Here is a 17,124-nt window from a genome sequence, read left to right as displayed (position 1 = left end):
CTCCTCCTCCTCCTCCTCCTCCTCCTCCTCCTCCTTCTTTAGTTTCCTTACTCTCATTCTTCTCCTGGGAAATAGCAGCCGGAACCCCCGGAAACGGATGACTTAGCAGCACGACACTCCGAAACATATCGGGTCTAGCGACGGCGCAAAACGCCGCCGTCACGGCGCCTGCATCATGACCTACTACGCATTCCACGGTGGTGTAGCCCAGTGCGTGGACTAGACTCACCACGTCCCGGACTAAGGATAGGCCTGTGAAGGTGGTGAGGTTCGAGTCGGGGTAGTTGGCGGCGTCTTTTTCCCAGCCCGTGGTGCGCCCGAAGCCGCGTCCGTCTGGGGCTACGATGTGGTAGTCCGGACCGGCTTGGTTGGAGAGTTGGGGGAGGATGTGGCGCCAGGAGTAGGCGAGTTCGGGGAAGCCGTGGAGGAGGATGATGAGTTTGCGGGGGCGTGGAGTGGTTGTTGTTGTTGTGGGGGAGTTGGATTCGAGGATGTGGGTGGTTAGGGTGGGAGTGGTTGGGATGAGGCGGGAGGTTATGGAGGGGGGGAGGGGGAGGGGGGATAGTGATGAGGAGGACATTGTTGTATTGGGGTGGTGATTATGGTGATGATGATGATTATAGTTATGGTGGTGATGTTATTAGATTGATGTGTAATATAGTAGGGCGAGATGGGGAGTATAAGGTTCAAGGGGAGAGGGGAAAGGGAAGGTTAAGTATTCTGACAAAGAGGGGGATCAGATGTCAATTAATGGTTGGTAATATGGGTAAAGACCCGAGGCTAAATTACTTGATAGTCTACATATCTTCTTCATGATTAGTATAGTTGCTCAAATGGTTCATGTTCATCAAGATGAAAATCAGTGGGAAGCAAAAGAAGAAAAGGGATCCATCCGGCTTGGCTCCATGACGCAAGAGCCCAACTTTGTTTTCCGACTTTCTGCTTCTTTGGCCAAACTTTACTTTTTCTCCTGTTTGTCCCTCCAACTGCTGCGTCACTCATTCTTGTTCTTCTTTCTCTACTTCTTACTTCTTCTTCATCTCCGGCCTGCATCCGAGCTGCATCCTTAATTCCCTCTCCTGCATTCTCCCTCCCCTCCTTGCTCGTCTCCCCTCGCTAATCTCGCCGCCCTCCTTTCCTTTCCCTTTCTCCGCCTCTCGTTCGCTTCCCCGTTGCTTTGCTGCCTTTTCCTTCGTGCCCATATCAATAAACACTTTTCGATCTTCACATACCAACGCCTGTTCGTTGCTATTCTCTTTCCATTCATCTCGCATCTACGACGTATACGATTTACAATAATCTACAATTAATTGCAACTTCCTCTCCCTCCGGCCTCGGGCACCGCCTGAGCCATGTTCCGCAGAAAGAGGAGCTCCTCTCAGCATCAGGTGAGTCTCCTATTCCGCCGGTCTTCTTGACCTTCATCATCCCCATTGACACGCCCAGCATCCTCTCTCTGCCTCCTCCTCGCAATCCGCCCAATCCGCCGCAAGCCATGCCTTCCTCAAATCTCAACCCTCCTCCAGCAGCCTGTCCTCCGCCGCCGCTGCCGCCGCCCTCCGCAGTCTCACGCCGACCCCGACCTCTGTCGAAAATGTCCAAACAAAGCGCATGATGCAGCGGAGGGCCTCGGTCTCGTCCCAGGCAAGCGGCGTACCCAGTCTGCGTCCAACGAGTCGGAATGGCCTTCGTCGCGCCAATAGTTCGGCTTCCATGTCCACCCGTACATTCCGCGACCAGTCACCGCGACGCCCGGCCTCCAGTTCCGGTCCAGTCGAGGTTGCGCCGCCACTTCCTTCCATCCCTCAAGTATACTCCGCACGAAATCGTAATGCCCATCGTTCGGCCAGTGTCGGGCCGTCGCAGCGACCCAGCCCTCGCGGGAAGACGCCGGCAGGACGAGGCATGAGCGTTGATCGCGGTTTGGCTACCCAGCCCGCTATGCGCGCGCCAGGGTCGACCCCGTCTCCCGAGCTTCGACGACCAACAAGTCGGAATTCCGTCAATTTCTCCTATCCGATGAACTCTAGGCCAAACTCCCCGGACGGGTCCATCAATGCATTGGATAGGCGCGATGCTACCGCGAGCATCTCACTTGCAGGTCAGCTCTCCTCGCCCGAATCTCCCAAAGTCAAGAATGCCAGTCCTCGATCGGTCCGAGCGACGAAGAGCATGGGCATGTCCCCGGGCAGCCCTGGTCGTGGTGCACAGTCCTCCGGCACTGCAGTAGCCGCTGCGCAGGCTGCGGTGGTGCCCCGGGTACAAGATGTCACTCACACCCAATCTCTGGTTTCTGCGGCCCCTCGCATCGCTGCCCCTCGCGAGCAGACAGTCCCCGACCAGGCCCCTAGTCAGCCTGCTGCTCCCCCAGAACACAAGCAGCCAGTCCGCCCGCATATAGTAAAACGACCTTCCACAGTACCTGAGGATGCCCAGGGCGAGGAACGTGCCGAGTCAACTGTTCCTAAACAGCGGCCTGTTCCACCCCGAGGCGGCAGTGTGACTCCCGATACGCAACCGACGGTCGCATTCCCACCCACACCCGATAGAAGCAAGGATCAATTACTTAGCCCGCCTATAAGTCCCAAGCTGCCCACACAACCCACTGAGACTGGCCAGGATAGCCAGCCGTCAGACATTCGCCAGTCTGGTAGTCCGGGCAGATCTGCGCACTTTTCCCGTCACTTGCTGGTGGCAGCCTTTGCCGGCGAGCAGCTGCACCAACCTCCCCCTCGGTCCCTGTCACCTGCCAAGTCAGCCATGAAGACTCCGCGCAAGATCTCACTTTCTCCGGAGGGGCGGACTGAATCCGTTCTCCGGCCGGGACCACCGCTGAGCGAGCTCTCCGATGGGACCTCGGCAGCCTCCGACGAAGGGTCCAAACCAGGAATCCGGAGGAAGCCCATTAAGGTCAGTTTCGATGACGAGGCGGAGGTGGTGGGGGTTGCTGCAAGTCCACCAACATCGCCGGAGGAAACGCCTCCTGAACCGCTGCACGAGAAGCCCAAACAAAAGACTCATTGGTTTGGCGGTAAGAAGAAACCAACGCCGCTGAATACTGAGTTTGACGAAGTGCTGAAGCCGCGACGAGCTCTCCCGTCTTTCGGCAGTATACGGGCCGGTCGGGATGGTGAGACGCAAGAGAAATCCGTGCCTGAGTTGAGCGACAACGAGTCAACAACGTCGTCGGACTCGCCTGCGGAAGCACTGAAGTGGTCTTTCTCCAATGACCACGCTATTGGGGGCCTTCTGACCGAAAGTCAATCGAAGGAAGCAGAGCCCCGCGTGGCGCCGCTCATGCTTGCGAATGCAGCCGAAAGCGAATCTGAGGCAGAGAAATCGCCACAGGAGAGTCATTTTGCTAGTCAAACGAATCAGCCAGAAGTTCCTACAGGGACTGTTGATGTTTCTTCTCATGCTGGGCAGGAGCGTACCGCGGAGACGACTTTGTCAGTACCCAATATTATGGTCCAGCCGGCGTCTCCCATGCTTGAGAAGGAGCGTCGGAGTCTCGAGTGGTATGAGGTTCCTGGGGGTTTCCCTCGCTCGTCGTTGGAGTTCGAGTCCAAAGCCCATGGTAAAATGAAGGCGAAGGAGGATTCCACGGACGCTACCAACAATGCCACCATAGGCTCTGCCGATGACGAAAGCGGTGACGAGTCGGGCGACAGTATCTATAGTGATGCTGAGGAAGGAACCGAAGGCAACGGCTTCGGGTCGATCAACGCCATCGTGGACGATGAAACAGCTGCTACTTCGGCTCCCAAGAGCGCAACCAAGATACCTGCAGAGACTGGTGGCACAGGGCGGTCTCACTCACCGTCTACCGACTGGCCAGATATACCTCAAACATGTCAGATTGCACGCACGGTGACTACGTTCCCGGATAAGGTTATGGAGCCGATCCCAGAATCCCCCGGATCTTCCCACGAGCCTCTTCCGTTTTCGTCACCTTATCCCCCGTTTCCGATCGAGCCGAAGAACAGACGAAGCTCTTCTCAAGCCGACATTTCACGTTCCTCCTCGGTCGCTGTTCGTCCAGCCAGGCATTCCATGCTGGTAGGAAGTAGCGACGCAATGCCTAGTAACAAGGCACCGCGCGCTGTGAATGGGTCAGCTGTAAATGGGCAGTTGGAATCCCAGCCTGAGCCACCTAGTGTGAGGCAGCGGCCTACTCCAGACAGTTCCCAGAGACGACCGGTTTCATGGAGCCCAGCTCTTGCCGACTCCCAAGACCTGAGCCGTACGCCGCGCATTAACGGCAAAACCTCGCCGGCGTCACCAAGACCGTTATCCAGCGGTAGTGATTCGTCCAGCAGCTTCAAGCGGGCTAGTAGACCGGCGCGCGCAGACTCTAACTACACCATGAGACGGACCATGCGAAGTACTCCGGGCCGCTTGGCCTCTAACAGAGCAACGTCCCCGCCAGTGGATACCCGCCCGGTGTCATCCGAATCTGGATTTGGCACCATGCGCACAACTTTACGGGCAAATGCTCCCAAACGTGAGAAGCCCTCGTTCTTCTCCAACAACAAGGCTCAAAAGTCCAAGCTCACAAAGGTGCCGGGCGGTGGTTTCGCCTCCCGGTTCCCTGACTCGGACTCGGACGATGAGGGGTACGACGCCTGGAGGTCACGGCATCGGTACGAAGATTCGAGTGATGATGAACAGCGGAGCCCGAATGCCATGCGACCCGTCCGGGGCATTCCTCGTCGGCAGGGCACGCACGACGGCGATTCGACAGAACTGGAAGACAGCTCAGATGAGGACCATCGTGCACCCCCACTAGCCAATCCGCAGTCTCCAGCGAAGCCGAGCACATCTCGGGACCCTGCACTAGCCGCTGTAGCTAAAAATCGCGGCATGACGGAGGAGGAGCTCGACGAATTCCTGCGCCAACCTAATCGTGGTCGGAAGCCTGGACTTCTCAAGCGTTTCAGCATTCGAAAGTCGAAGTCCCCTCTGGATAGAGGCCTAGTCAAGCCCGGGATAGACAGTCCCGTACGCAACGGAGGGCCTGCAGAGCGGCCCCGAGTGGATCAAGAGCAAGCACGAGGGGAATCTCCCTTTCCCGGGGCCGAGTCGAATATTGTGACGACCATCACGGCGACTAATCCCGCCCCACCCCCGTCCAAGCTGCTTCGCAGGCCTTCGCAGCGGTCCTCCCGCAGCGACAACTGGCCATTGCGCTCCGATCGGAAGGAGAGTCGGACAGGTTCACCTCTTCCTGCGAATGGCCCTGCAGAGCGACTAGCCACCGTTGATGAAACTCCTCGGAACGGCAGTACGGTTGTTTCACCTTCTCAGGGATCTGTGAAAGAGAACGTGAATCCTTCGACTGGCGTGACTGCGGACAAGAGTGAGGCACGGTCGACCAACGTGGCGGACGTACCGATCTCATCTTCAGGACGCAAAAAACGATTTCCCCGACTCCGGAAGGCGTTTGGCCTGCGCGATTGAAGTGAAGCGAACCTTCTCTTCTCATATATATACATACGATCTAATACCTGGTCTTGCTATCTTCATCCTGTCATTTTCTTCTCTTCCATGTCTCTGTTGAAAATATGTGTTGTAATAGCTTGTTGATTTGTTACGATCTGACCTAATTCATAATCATGGCGACTGCCAGCCATCGCAGATGATGTCTGGGGATGGGCAGCGACAACGGCGCAATAGGAAGCAAGAAACATCGGGGCAGATGGTTTGATAAGGCCTGACGAGGATACGGACTACTCGGCGCTCAGAGATGGGGTATTGTTTGAACATTTGGGATTTCATTTTGGACTTGATTGATACCCTCGTTTAGGTTGCCATTCCGGCCGAGCGGCCGAGAAGAGGTGACAGGCCATGGCCGATAACTTACATAATCAATATTTATATGAGATCTACACTACGTTTTGGCTCATATTCTCTCGCATTGTTGTCCTTGTTGTAGATTTGCATCTTTCTTCTGTTTGACTTGCAAAGTGGTGACCGGGGAGGGGGAAAGAGCAGGCTGAAGAGCAGGTGGGGAGTCAGCATGTGAGAGGTCCTTCTGCAGATTATTGTCCGACGGCTGTAACCTTGTGTGCAGCACGAGTAATCGATGCGGCAGATTATTCGGACGCGTCCTCCACGGCGATGGCGGGCACAACACTACGGAGCTCCCGGTTCACCTAGGAAGCGACCGGAGATGAGCAGTCACAGAGCAAACAGGCTAGGCAGCAATGGCCTCGAACCGACCGGGTATTGGTTTCCCGCTGGGAGCGCCTAGACCCATATGTTGCAGCCAGCCGAGGAAGCTCAGAGCAACGAACTGGAGCTGGGATCAGGCAGGGTCAAGGAAAATCGGCAGGCTGGCGCCCGCCCGAGCCCATCGACTGCACATACGATCAAGCCGAGCGAGAGGCTGGTCAAGCACAGGCGAATGGCTGGGAATTGAGACACTCAGAGCTTGGCCGGAGTGGAGACGAGAAGTGAGACCGGCTGGGGAGCAACGAAGCTCGATTCGCCAATGGCGGGACAACACGATGAGCACGGCGCACAGCTGCAGCAAGCCGTGCTGGGCGAAGAGCAAGCTGGATGGTCGATGGGGGAAGCTCCAGGCGAGTCAGCTCCACGCATCGGGATCAATCGAGAGGGAGAAGAGGAGGTGGCAAAAAAGAGAAGAGAGGAGAGATGAATTGACTCTCTAATCATCTCATGGTTTCTCAGGGAACCGGCACCAAAGAGATGGGGGTTTGGGTTTCTGAATAATGAACGAAGAGCAGCAATATCGGCAAGGAAAAGCATTGGGCGACGATCGGTTGGAGCTCAGCGGGATCCAGATTGTCCGATCGAGGTTGTTGCCATGGGGACTCGGCTGGGGGCGGCTGGCCAGCCTCGTGGGTGATGAGATTAATATGGTGTGAATGCGAAATGAACCCAGCTGCATGTGAAGGATGTGGTGCCGAGTGGAGACAAACTAACTGTAGTACTACTTGCGTTACGGGCGATGCGTTGGAGTCATTGGAAAATGGAGCTATCGATCAAACTACTGTGATCGGTCTCAACGATGGCGTCAATGCGAGTCTGAAAGGGACCCTACAAATAGCCAGCAATTGGAACACGCGGGCGGGAACCGTGGATGGAATCAAGCGCCGACCGTGGATGGAGAGGAGATTAGGAACCTCGGGATAAACCTCCCCCCATCATTAGATTGTACATCCCGCAGGAGGCTGGAAGGGGCGGAGGGGGGCAGGGCAGGATGATTATTCCAGTAGATACCAGATAGTCAGTCACTGTTCTACTGTAGATACGGAGGAGTGAGTCGTGAGTAGAGTTTGGAGAGCTGAAGCACTCAGTGGACTGTAAACATGGCCCCAATCCGGCAAGGCGCGGTAAACAAACGCGTATCTCCAGCTACTTCAACACCGTCTTTTCCTCCTCGTCATCAAGCTGTTCTCTTCTCTCTCTCCTCCTTCTCTTTCTATCCTCATCCCCCTCTCTCCACCTTCTACTTCTTCCATTCCATTCTTCCCCCCCCCCCCCCTTTCTTTCTTAAGCTTAAGCTTATCTTACATTCCTCTACCCCAGGAATTCTCCGCTTGATTTGAGATCGATCACAAAGTATCGTCTCAATCTCAACCCCACGTACTCCCCCGAGAAAGACTTCTTCTTCCCCGTAACAAGTCTTTTCTTGTCTCGTCTTTCGAGTTGTTGCCCAACAGTTCGAAAGGCATTCGAGAAGAGACGCCCGAAGGACAGCCAATCTGGACTTCGACGCCCGCGTCCCCATCCCCTTCAGTGTCTTCCCGTCGTCGTACCGGAGTGACGCTGTTCCTGAAGCTACTCTCGCGGCGCCTGCCAGAGTAGAGGAAGAAGTCAATCTCGATCGCACTTCGCACGTCGAACGGGAAGATACTCGAACCTCTGCTCCTCTCCCAGACCCCCGTGTCTACGGAAAGGAAGAAGTCGACCTTCACGCTTCTTCTGCTTCAGCTTTTGTCGAACAGGATCGTTACGGTCCTAGACCCGGTGCTCCTTCTGCTTTCCGTGAGGAGGACCTGACTACTACTGTCAATACTGTTCGATTCGACGAGCGTGTTGAGACTATCCCCCCCGTTGGTGCTGCTGCTTCCTCTGCTGCTCCTCGGTATCCCCAAGTTGACCTAGCGCGTGAACGGTAAGCCACTATTTTTTGGATTTTTCCCACTTTTTCTTTTTCTTTATTTACATGGTTATTATTTTTGGTTTGTTTTCTTTTTTTTTCATTACTGTTTTTGTTTTGTTTTTTTTCCCGGTGGCTGCCTGGCTGGGGCATAGGATTGGCACGGGGCACCACATCCACTCCAGCCTAAGTGGAGAGCGACAAGAAGCGGTGTCTGGCCGTGGCTTCACTACTAGTCGCGTCCTCCACTTCCTTCTTACGTGGCACCAAAACAAACAAGCCTCTCTTCCCCAACCCTCTTCTCATTTCCTCTTCTACTTCCTCTTGCTTTCCTGTTTTCCTCTTTTCCTTTCCCTTTTTTCCTATTTCTTCCCACCCCATCCATTGCATTCCCACCCACTTGTGGTCCCAGCTTAAGCTTCCCCTTCCCACATACCACCCTCCCATCAAAAGTATTAAGTCCTGTTCCACCCAATCATCACACGTTCCCCTCAATCATACCCCAACCCTACTATACATCACATCCCCTTGCCTGCTTGTGTGCTTGCGTGCTTGCTGTTTGTCTACCTACCTATTACCCCATTGGACCTCCACCCGCCCTTCATACATGACTATTGCATTAGTTCCTCTTCTCTGACGCACCCATAGTTATCGTGAACCGTCGGTCCGTTTCCAAGACCGTCAACCCACCTACGATCAGGCTCTCCAGAACCAGCTTGACATCACTGAGCGCGAGTATCGTCGTCGGGTTAATAATCCTACCTACGACGTTCCTGCCTCTTCGTACGACCGCCGCTCTCAAGCTTCGGTAGATTCCTTCTCTGGTCCTCGCCAGCAGTCTAGGGACGTTTCGTACGACCGCCAGTTCAAGCAGTCCGAGTTTGACGTCTCGTACGACCGTGCTTACCAGTCTAAGCCTGTCGACTCCTACCCCCGCGACCCCTACAGCCGCCGTCAACAGAACGTTGAGCCGGTTCCCGAGTCTCCTAGCGGCTCGAACTCTGTGAAGGTTCTCAAGACCAAGACTGTCATTGATTCCCCTCCTTCTCGCAAGATGGGTTACTACGACGACGACGGTAACTATCACTCCTTCCGTCGTGGTGTGGAGCGCGCTGCCGACCGCATCATGCACCCTCACGGTCACCACGACCGCCAGGACGTAGTCGTCGCTGACGAAGGCGGTCCAGTTCGTTTCCGTGAAGGCGTCCGCGAGGATGTCCGTATCGTTGAGCCCCGTGCCGGTGGCAGCTCCTCGACCGCCGAGACCGTGCCGATCCCCTGCCACTTCATCCGCATCGGCGACATCCTGATCCTTCAGGGCCGTCCCTGCCAGGTGATCCGCATCTCGGTCTCCCCCCAGACCGGCCAGCACCGCTACCTGGGTGTCGACTTGTTCACCCGTGAACTCCAGGAGGAGTCCAGCTTCGTCTCCAACCCCTCTCCTTCCGTCGTGGTCCAGACCATGCTCGGCCCTGTCTACAAGACCTACCGCATCCTGGACCTCCGTGATGACGGCCGCCTGGTCGCCATGACCGAGACCGGTGATGTCAAGCAGGGTCTGCCCGTGGTGCCCCAGGGTCACCTGTTCCGCCGCATCCGCGAGGCCTTCGAGGATGGCCGTGGCAGCGTCCGCGCCCTGGTCATCAACGATGGTGGTCGCGAGCTGGTCGTCGACTACAAGGTGGTCCACGCTTCCCGCCTGTAAGCCCACAACATCCACCTTCCCCATTCGGTTTAGCTCCCGTGTTGTACCCGCTGGTTTGTTCCGCCGGGTATGATCCACGGGATACCTTCCCGAATAAGGTTGCCGGGCAACTGGGTGAGAAACTTTTCTCGACGATCCTTATGACATGACCTGACCTCGAGCTTTTTGTATCTGATGGATTATGCAATGATGGAATGGCCTCTTGAAAATGATGTATTGGCATGGCCTTGTTGTACTTAGGATAATGGATGTAGCTTATGCTGTTTGTATACATGATTTCAGTAAGCTTAATGTAGTTGACACATTCCGCTGCAGCTTAGATTCTGTCACACGCATTCCAGAACAGAAAGTAACTCACTGATACTGTACCAGCAGATGTCATTTCACTCTTTCATGATGACACTGATCCGATTTATTCCATTTGTCTTCAAACCCATGATGCCAAATCACACCCCGGTCACTCTATGCACCCTCCTACGCCTTATATATTGTACGTCCCCTCTCTCAATTACGTAGCAATTGCAAATCAAAGCGCAATATGTTTATTACTCCGTAAAATATGTTATTAAACTAATAACCGCTATCCCTACCATTTCAGTCGGGTTAAATATGTAGATTGATATATATATTCCTGCGTTGGATACTATCAGTCAGTGTACGACCAACCATAGTTTGACGTCACTCTTGGTCCATAGGATGACAGGTACCAAACCAAGTAGTACTGATTTAGTGTCTGTTTACTGGGCGTAGGTCGTTCGTTTATCTCGCAATGTCGTGCTCGATGATGGATGGTGGATGACTGACTGACTGACTCTGGCTTAGTGCTAGGATGGAAATATGCAGCCGACTTGTTACATGAGTAACCTCCTGTGATCATTCTCTGCTCGACTCGGTCTAAGAATAGCATGTGTCTTGTGGAAATCGTGTGGCGGCTGTTAGTAGGTTACGCGCCTTAAGAGGCTACCATAGCTTGTATGTCTTATCAAGATGAATGTGCCTGTAATGGTTATTGGAAAACTTTTATACGAGCAGGTTCACGGGGATGACTAGTATTGTGCTAGTAGTATATTTTGTGTAGGGGCAGGTGTTCGTACTAGGTAGGGTGTAAAGTAGATAGTAGGTCACGGATACTTATGTATGGATATATATCCCGAGCGTACGACGTCATTGTATCTACTAGTTTAGAAAACCCTTTAGTTGGTAATATATCATGGATAAACCGCTTTAATATGTCAAAAGACACAACCACCAACAACAAACCCTACTGGCTACGACCTGTCCTTGAAGAATCTTAATCTAAATTAGCTCGCTGCTCCTTCGATGGCGTCTGCAACCACCCGTGCGGAGCTTAAACCTGTCTGGGTAAATAGGTCGTCATACTACTATACCCCTCGTTCAAGCAACAGCGTATTTATTGCCCACAATTCACCTCCGAATCTTATCAATCCGTTATCCAACTCAAAATGCATATCTCTATATTCCCGCTTCTACCATTCCTCGTAGCCAGCCATGTCAACGGCCTGGCCCACGACTCCGGAGTATACGGGCCCTCGCTGGAGCTAGTCCACCAATACTATGACCAGTTTCCCACCGGCGTCGCTGTATCCTCCACGGGGCGCATGTTCTCCTGCTACCCTCTGGGCCTGGACGCCAACAACACCCGCTACCAGGTAGCTGAACTGACGGACTCGACGACCGAAGTGCCGTATCCTTCTGCGGAGTTTAACTATCCTCCTGGTGGGGCTGTTAATTATTCTACTTCTCCGGCAGTTAGTCTCCTCCCTACCAGTAATACTACATGTCAGTCTAATATTGATTTGTCCTAGACAACGGTCAACTACGCAGACCATCTCATCAGCGTCCAAAGCGTAGTGGTCGACGCCAAAGACCGTCTCTGGATCCTTGACACTGGCCGCGGTACCACGGCAAACAACACCCTCCTACTATCTTCATATGGTGGTCCAAAACTAGTCGGAGTTGACCTGGCCACGAATAAAGTGTTCAAGACGATTCTATTTCCCAGGGATGCCGTCTACCCAGACTCTGTATGCCCCCTTCTTTCCTATCAGATTATCACTACGTATCTAACCTCTGAATGAATAATAGTACCCCAACGACGTCCGCTTCGACCTCCGCCCCACCCTCCCCAACACCTCCGGCCACGGCATCGCCTACCTAACCGACTCCAGCCCAGAGGGCCGCAACGGCCTGATCGTTGTTGACCTCGGTACCGGCAAAGCCTGGCGGCAGCTGGACGGGCTATCTATAACGAAAGCAGAGCCCGACTTCCGCGCCTTCATCTGGGGCGACGTTGTCGATGTCTCCACTGGAACAGATGGAATTGCGCTCTCCGCTGATGGCGAGACGCTCTACTTTGGGGTTGTCAGTGGACGGGACATTTACTCTGTCCCTACTGCTGTCTTGCGGGATGACTCTTCTGATGGACGGGCAAAGGCTGTAAAGAGCGTGACCAAGATCGTCCAGAAGGGGGTGAGTGATGGGTATGAGACCGACTCGGACGGACGGATTTATGTGGGAAGCTTCGAGTCGAACGCGATTAATATGGTGTATCCCGGGAATGGCAGCGTGGAGACGTTTGTGAGGGATCCGAGGATGGGGTGGACGGATACGATGAGTGTCGTGACTTTGGGAGGAAATGGGACGGAGGAGAAGGGATACTTGTATTTCACGGAGAATCAGCTGTGGAGGCAGGAGAGGGAGAGGCCGTTTGGGCTGTTTCGGGTGGAGTTGCCGGGTGGTGCTGGTAAGGTAGTTCTGTAGTAGGTAGTTCGGTAGGTAAATATTATGCTATGAATGCTCGGTTTCTGGAGAAATAAGTCCGGAGTAGCTGTATAGAATGGAACATCTCATGATAACGGTGTATGGAGTAGATACTCGGTTTCTGGGGATAAGTCCGGAGGAATATGTAATGGGGAGATTTTCATGATGATGGTGTGTGAAGGTATTCAGCCATGGAGATAGGGATGGTATCTGCGGCTTCCAAAACCCTAAGTCCGGACATCCGCGGAGACAGTTATCACCGAGTGCAGCTACTACTATCCCAACCTTTGATATAATATACTACATAACCAAGATTCGTATATCCTCAAACTATAAAAGGTCTGAAAGAGCCACCTCATACAATACCTCATCACTCACATTTCCACCATCCTCATTCACAGTCACCACCCTACTACTCAAATCCACCACCTCTTATACTAAGAGTATACAACAACAATGTCCTCACCCACCACCACCACCACCATTCCCCCATCACCAACCAAAAAATCCCCCCTCTCCCACCACCGCCACCTCTCCCCCACCTCCTCCATCCGCATCTCCCCCCTCCAACTCGGCGGCATGTCCCTAGGCACAACCTGGAGCGACCGCCTCGGCGCGGTCCCCAAATCCTCCGCCTTCTCCCTTCTCGACAGATTCTACTCCCTAGGCGGCAACTTCATCGACACCGCGAACGCCTACCAAGCGGGGCAATCAGAGGAATGGATCGGCGAATGGATGGCGACTCGGTCTCCCACCCGTCGCTCGGAGATGGTCATCGCAACAAAATACACCCTCTCCCCTATTCCCCCCAACCATACTCCCCAAATCCAACAAAGCAACTTCGGCGGCAACGGCACCAAATCCATGCGCGTCTCCATCGACGACTCCCTCCGCAGACTGCAAACCACCTACATCGATGTGTTCTACGTGCACGCGTGGGATTACTCCACGAACGTGGAGGAGTTGATGCAGTCGCTCAACCATCTCGTGGTCCAGGGAAAGGTACTCTACCTGGGGATTAGTGATGCGCCGGCGTGGGTGGTCAGCAAGGCGAATATGTATGCGAGGGTGCATGGGCTCCGCGGGTTTAGTGTCTATCAGGGTAGGTATGGGGCTACGTGTAGGGATTTGGAGAGGGAGGTTATTCCCTTGTGTAGGGATGAGGGGATGGGGGTTTGTGTTTGGGGGGTGCTGGGGAATGGTATGTCTCCTTAGTATCTTCCTTCTTCTTTTGGTTTCATCTTGGTGAATGTGGTTGATTGGGTTTGCTAATCGTATATGTGCTGGATACTAGGATACATTCGCTCCCCCAACAAGGAATCTGCTTCGAAGAGAGTTCGAAACGTCTCCCACCTACTTACCGGCTACGAAGAGCAGGTTTCGTTGGTGTTGGATACCGTTGCGAAGCGTCATGGCGAAGGGGTTTCTGTGACGAGCGTGGCTATTGCCTACGTGTTGCAGAAAACACCCTACCTTTTCCCCATTATCGGCGGACGGACGGTCGAGCAGCTCGAGGAGAATGTGCAGGCGTTGAGTTTGGAACTTACTGCGGAAGATGTGAAGGATATCGATGCTGCGTATCCCTTTGATTTGGGCTTCCCGCATAGTTTTCTCTGTCCTGGGGGGTATCGTGATGGTGGGGGTAGTCCGGGACCTCAGGATGTGGCGTTTTCGAGGACGATGGGGGAGTTTGATTATGTTGAGGGGGGGAGGGCGATTAGGTCTGTTAAGGGGTGATTACTATTCTGGGATAATGGGGGGAGGGGGTGAGAATGGGAGTGTGGTGTAGGGTTGGGTTGTGTGTACGTAGTTGATGATGGATAATGGACTTATTTAGGTGTGTGGCTGTGGTCATGTCCATAATCAGTTTGTCGTATCTTATGTTATATTTTCTCAGGGATAAGCAGAATGGTATTATACTATCCACAGCAATGAACATTAACCGTATGTGAAATGAAGCCATATGCAGAACCATAACAGGTGATCTAGTTGATCAGCTAAGCAGACTGTAACCAGCCAGCACATGGCATAACGCACGCCTGAACTCCAACCGACATCAAACATATCCAATTCACGCCTCAACCAAGCAAATCGACTAGATGAGCAGGGTACTTCCATAAGACTCGTAACGCCGACTGTCCTCAAGATGCTCCAGAAGCCATAATATACATGTCCACACTTTCAGAAGAGACGAACCGGGTATCGTGCATAGCAAAAACTCCGAGCCAGCAGTTGCCAAAGAAGAAACGGATCTGCCTGTAGCTCCGTCACCGTTCCCCAAACTTGCCATACTCCTGCTGCCACTTCAAGAGATGACGAGTCAACACATCCATCATCTCCACGCTGCTAAGGTCCTTGAAATCCTTCTCTGCAGCGGGTTGCGCCATTGAACCGCCTTCCAGGCCGGCGCTCTCGATAGCACTGGAGAGGAGTTGATTCTCGCTCAGAAGTCGGGTGATCCCGTTCGGCCGGTCATCATTACCCGGCGGGGTGGTGCTCTCCCCTGCGACAGCCATTTCCACCTGCATGCGTGAAATGAACTCCAAAATCGCCGTCACCCGTCGCTTCATCTCGTTCATGGTAGTTCGTTGGTTCACATAGCGGGGCCGGCTGGGCTTGCCCGATTCACTGCTGTTGATGTGTGTCCCGTTGACACCGATCCGCGGCGAATCCCCTCCCAGATCATGCGACTGTCCACGCCGCGGCGAACGTGTTGTTGAATCGGTGCCGTTGGTGTCACGATCGCGAGTATATTGATTCCGTCCGATGCGACCGCCACGGCGTGCAGGCGGGCGGCCGGATTTGCGAGTGGACGGACGCGAAGGTGCAGCTTCTTGGGCAGGGGCAGGCGTTTCCTCCGGACTGGGCTGCTTCGGTTCGGGTTCGCTCGCATTAGGCTTGGTTGGGGATCCTGCTTCATGGTCGGACTCGGCGTCTTTGACAGTTAGCCTCATGATACGATATTGACGATAGCAGCATCACTCACCATCGCCCTTCTGTCGCTCCGAACGGCTTTTCCTACGAGGTGGAGCCTCTGGCTGCTCCGCTTCGGGTTCTTCAGGTTCTTTGGTTTCCTTATCACGCTGACTGCGTGAAGCAGCTCTCTGCCGTCGAACGCCATTGGTGGCAGGTTTCTTCGACTCGTCCTCCGAGACAGGCTGTGAAGCAGGGTTGCTTTTCGAAACGGCACCCGGCGAGGGAGAGCTCGTGCGCTGTCGCTTAGTCGCTTGTTTTTGCCTAATGTCGTGTTAGTGTGATCACCAGTGCGACCAACGAGCAATGTCCAACGTACGCTTCACTGTCGCTGCGACTTCTCTTGGGCCTCCGGGCCGCAATATCATCACCAGCTGGTTTATTATCCTCCTTGCTCTCTTCGATGGCCCGCCGCAGCTGTTCTTCTTCGTCATAAGCGGCATCACGGCTATTCATCGTTGACCGTCTTTTAGGATTGGTAGGATCATTGTGTCGGGGTTTCGGTTCCTTCGCGCGTCTGGATGTTTCCCGCGACGATTCTCGCGACGAGGGAGCAGTAGAAGGGGGGGGAGCGACAGGAAGGTACTGAGACGAATATGATCTGCGAGATCGTAAGCGAAAATGCCACACGCTGAGAAATAGCGAATAACCAGAGACGACAACACAAGCGACCAGCTTGAAAATTTAACTCTGGCAGCAAGAACAGAGTGAAAAGGAAAGAAAAGGATCAGCTTACCCATTTGTTTCGCTGATGATTTTATGGAGGTCCTTGCGACACTCTTCACAAAAGTACTCATCGGGGCTCATAGCCTCGTCCATGATCCCCACACAGCCACCATGCTGCCAGACTTTGCACGAATCACATTGGATGAACATGCTCCCGATCTCGTCTGGCAACAAGTCTGATGCGTCTGCGGTAAGATTGAATGCTTCATCTTTTATACCAGCACGCAAACCATTGCGCCGACTTAGGTCACGTCGAGAAGGAGGCAGACCCGGGTACTCCTGTTGTCCACAGAGACACCGGGTAATCTCTTCCTCTTCGTCCTCTTCCTCCCCGTCATCGTCGTCACCATCCTCAAGTCTCATATGGTGATCATTATCCTCCTCCCCCCGAGCACGCTGTCGCTGGCGTGTTTCTCGAAAGTCACTTTTCGAGCCTGTGTCGGCATCGTCGATCGACTGGGACCGATTGGTGGAGGAACGCTGAGGGGAGGAGATTTTATGATTCGACCGGGTGCTTCTTTCGCGAGCCATGGAATTGGAGGAGCTGGAGGAGTTTGTATGCTGAAGAATAGCTGGAGAGGGCTGGTTGCGTGCACGAGAGGAACGACGAGGCGTCATAATGGAGGGAGGTTATTAGCGGGGGGAGAGGGCAGAGCGACCGAACTCTGACAATAAAACGGTCGTAAGGTATGGAGAGGAGGGAGGAAAAATAGGATATCGGTTCAGAAAGAGAGTGGACAACGTCAAGGAGAAGAAACCTGCCCGTGAGCGAGCTGTCGCACACGGGTGGAGAGCTGAGGGAGTCGACCAC

The 17,124-nt window shown here is 53.9% G+C and overlaps 6 protein-coding genes across 6 annotated transcripts; 4 read left to right on the top strand and 2 right to left on the bottom strand.

Moving 5' to 3' along the window:
• Positions 1 to 91: 91 nt before the first annotated feature.
• On the bottom strand, positions 92 to 562 carry BO79DRAFT_105512 (alpha/beta fold hydrolase; the record flags this gene model as incomplete). Its single annotated transcript, XM_025677896.1, has 1 exon — positions 92 to 562. A coding segment is annotated over one exon (471 nt), but the record flags the coding sequence as incomplete, so codon positions are not given.
• Positions 563 to 996: 434 nt separating this feature from the next.
• BO79DRAFT_193463 (uncharacterized protein) lies at positions 997 to 5,892 on the top strand. The gene is made up of 2 exons (XM_025680982.1): positions 997 to 1,388; positions 1,447 to 5,892. The coding sequence occupies exons 1-2, from the start codon at positions 1,353 to 1,355 to the stop codon at positions 5,458 to 5,460; spliced, it is 4,050 nt and encodes a 1,349-aa protein (XP_025540903.1). The 5' UTR covers positions 997 to 1,352; the 3' UTR covers positions 5,461 to 5,892.
• A 601-nt stretch (positions 5,893 to 6,493) lies between these two features.
• hexA (putative Woronin body protein HexA) lies at positions 6,494 to 9,833 on the top strand (the record flags this gene model as incomplete). Its single annotated transcript, XM_025686041.1, has 3 exons — positions 6,494 to 6,631; positions 7,689 to 8,143; positions 8,777 to 9,833. 3 exons carry the CDS (start codon positions 6,494 to 6,496, stop codon positions 9,831 to 9,833), a joined length of 1,650 nt encoding a protein of 549 aa, XP_025540902.1.
• Positions 9,834 to 11,051: 1,218 nt separating this feature from the next.
• On the top strand, positions 11,052 to 12,614 carry BO79DRAFT_263789 (MRJP-domain-containing protein; the record flags this gene model as incomplete). The annotated part of the gene is made up of 3 exons (XM_025686712.1): positions 11,052 to 11,578; positions 11,660 to 11,878; positions 11,940 to 12,614. The coding sequence occupies exons 1-3, from the start codon at positions 11,297 to 11,299 to the stop codon at positions 12,612 to 12,614; spliced, it is 1,176 nt and encodes a 391-aa protein (XP_025540901.1). The 5' UTR covers positions 11,052 to 11,296.
• A 456-nt stretch (positions 12,615 to 13,070) lies between these two features.
• On the top strand, positions 13,071 to 14,351 carry BO79DRAFT_263781 (Aldo/keto reductase; the record flags this gene model as incomplete). The annotated part of the gene is made up of 2 exons (XM_025686711.1): positions 13,071 to 13,815; positions 13,909 to 14,351. 2 exons carry the CDS (start codon positions 13,071 to 13,073, stop codon positions 14,349 to 14,351), a joined length of 1,188 nt encoding a protein of 395 aa, XP_025540900.1.
• A 302-nt stretch (positions 14,352 to 14,653) lies between these two features.
• BO79DRAFT_193456 (putative transcriptional regulator (Cti6)) lies at positions 14,654 to 16,983 on the bottom strand. The gene is made up of 4 exons (XM_025680981.1): positions 16,324 to 16,983; positions 15,907 to 16,188; positions 15,601 to 15,851; positions 14,654 to 15,549 (listed from the first exon to the last, which is right to left on the bottom strand). The coding sequence occupies exons 1-4, from the start codon at positions 16,929 to 16,931 to the stop codon at positions 14,882 to 14,884; spliced, it is 1,809 nt and encodes a 602-aa protein (XP_025540899.1). The 5' UTR covers positions 16,932 to 16,983; the 3' UTR covers positions 14,654 to 14,881.
• Positions 16,984 to 17,124: the final 141 nt, after the last annotated feature.

The sequence above is a fragment of the Aspergillus costaricaensis genome (genome assembly GCF_003184835.1).
Source record: "Aspergillus costaricaensis CBS 115574 unplaced genomic scaffold BO79scaffold_12, whole genome shotgun sequence".
In the NCBI taxonomy this organism is placed as follows: domain Eukaryota; kingdom Fungi; phylum Ascomycota; class Eurotiomycetes; order Eurotiales; family Aspergillaceae; genus Aspergillus; species Aspergillus costaricensis.
This window is presented reverse-complemented; position numbering and strand designations above follow the sequence as displayed.

What these genes read in the sequence shown, in the direction of transcription:
- BO79DRAFT_193463 (XM_025680982.1), top strand. Translation starts at nt 1,353, where the DNA reads ATGTTCCGCAGAAAGAGGAGCTCCTCTCAGCATCAG. An exon ending in GGAGCTCCTCTCAGCATCAG is followed by an intron (nt 1,389 to 1,446) that starts GTGAGTCTCCTA and finishes TGACACGCCCAG; the next exon opens with CATCCTCTCTCTGCCTCCTC.
- BO79DRAFT_193456 (XM_025680981.1), bottom strand. Translation starts at nt 16,931, where the DNA reads ATGACGCCTCGTCGTTCCTCTCGTGCACGCAACCAGCCCTCTCCAGCT. An exon ending in AGTCGCAGCGACAGTGAAGC is followed by an intron (nt 15,852 to 15,906) that starts GTACGTTGGACA and finishes ACACGACATTAG; the next exon opens with GCAAAAACAAGCGACTAAGC. An exon ending in GGAGCGACAGAAGGGCGATG is followed by an intron (nt 15,550 to 15,600) that starts GTGAGTGATGCT and finishes TAACTGTCAAAG; the next exon opens with ACGCCGAGTCCGACCATGAA.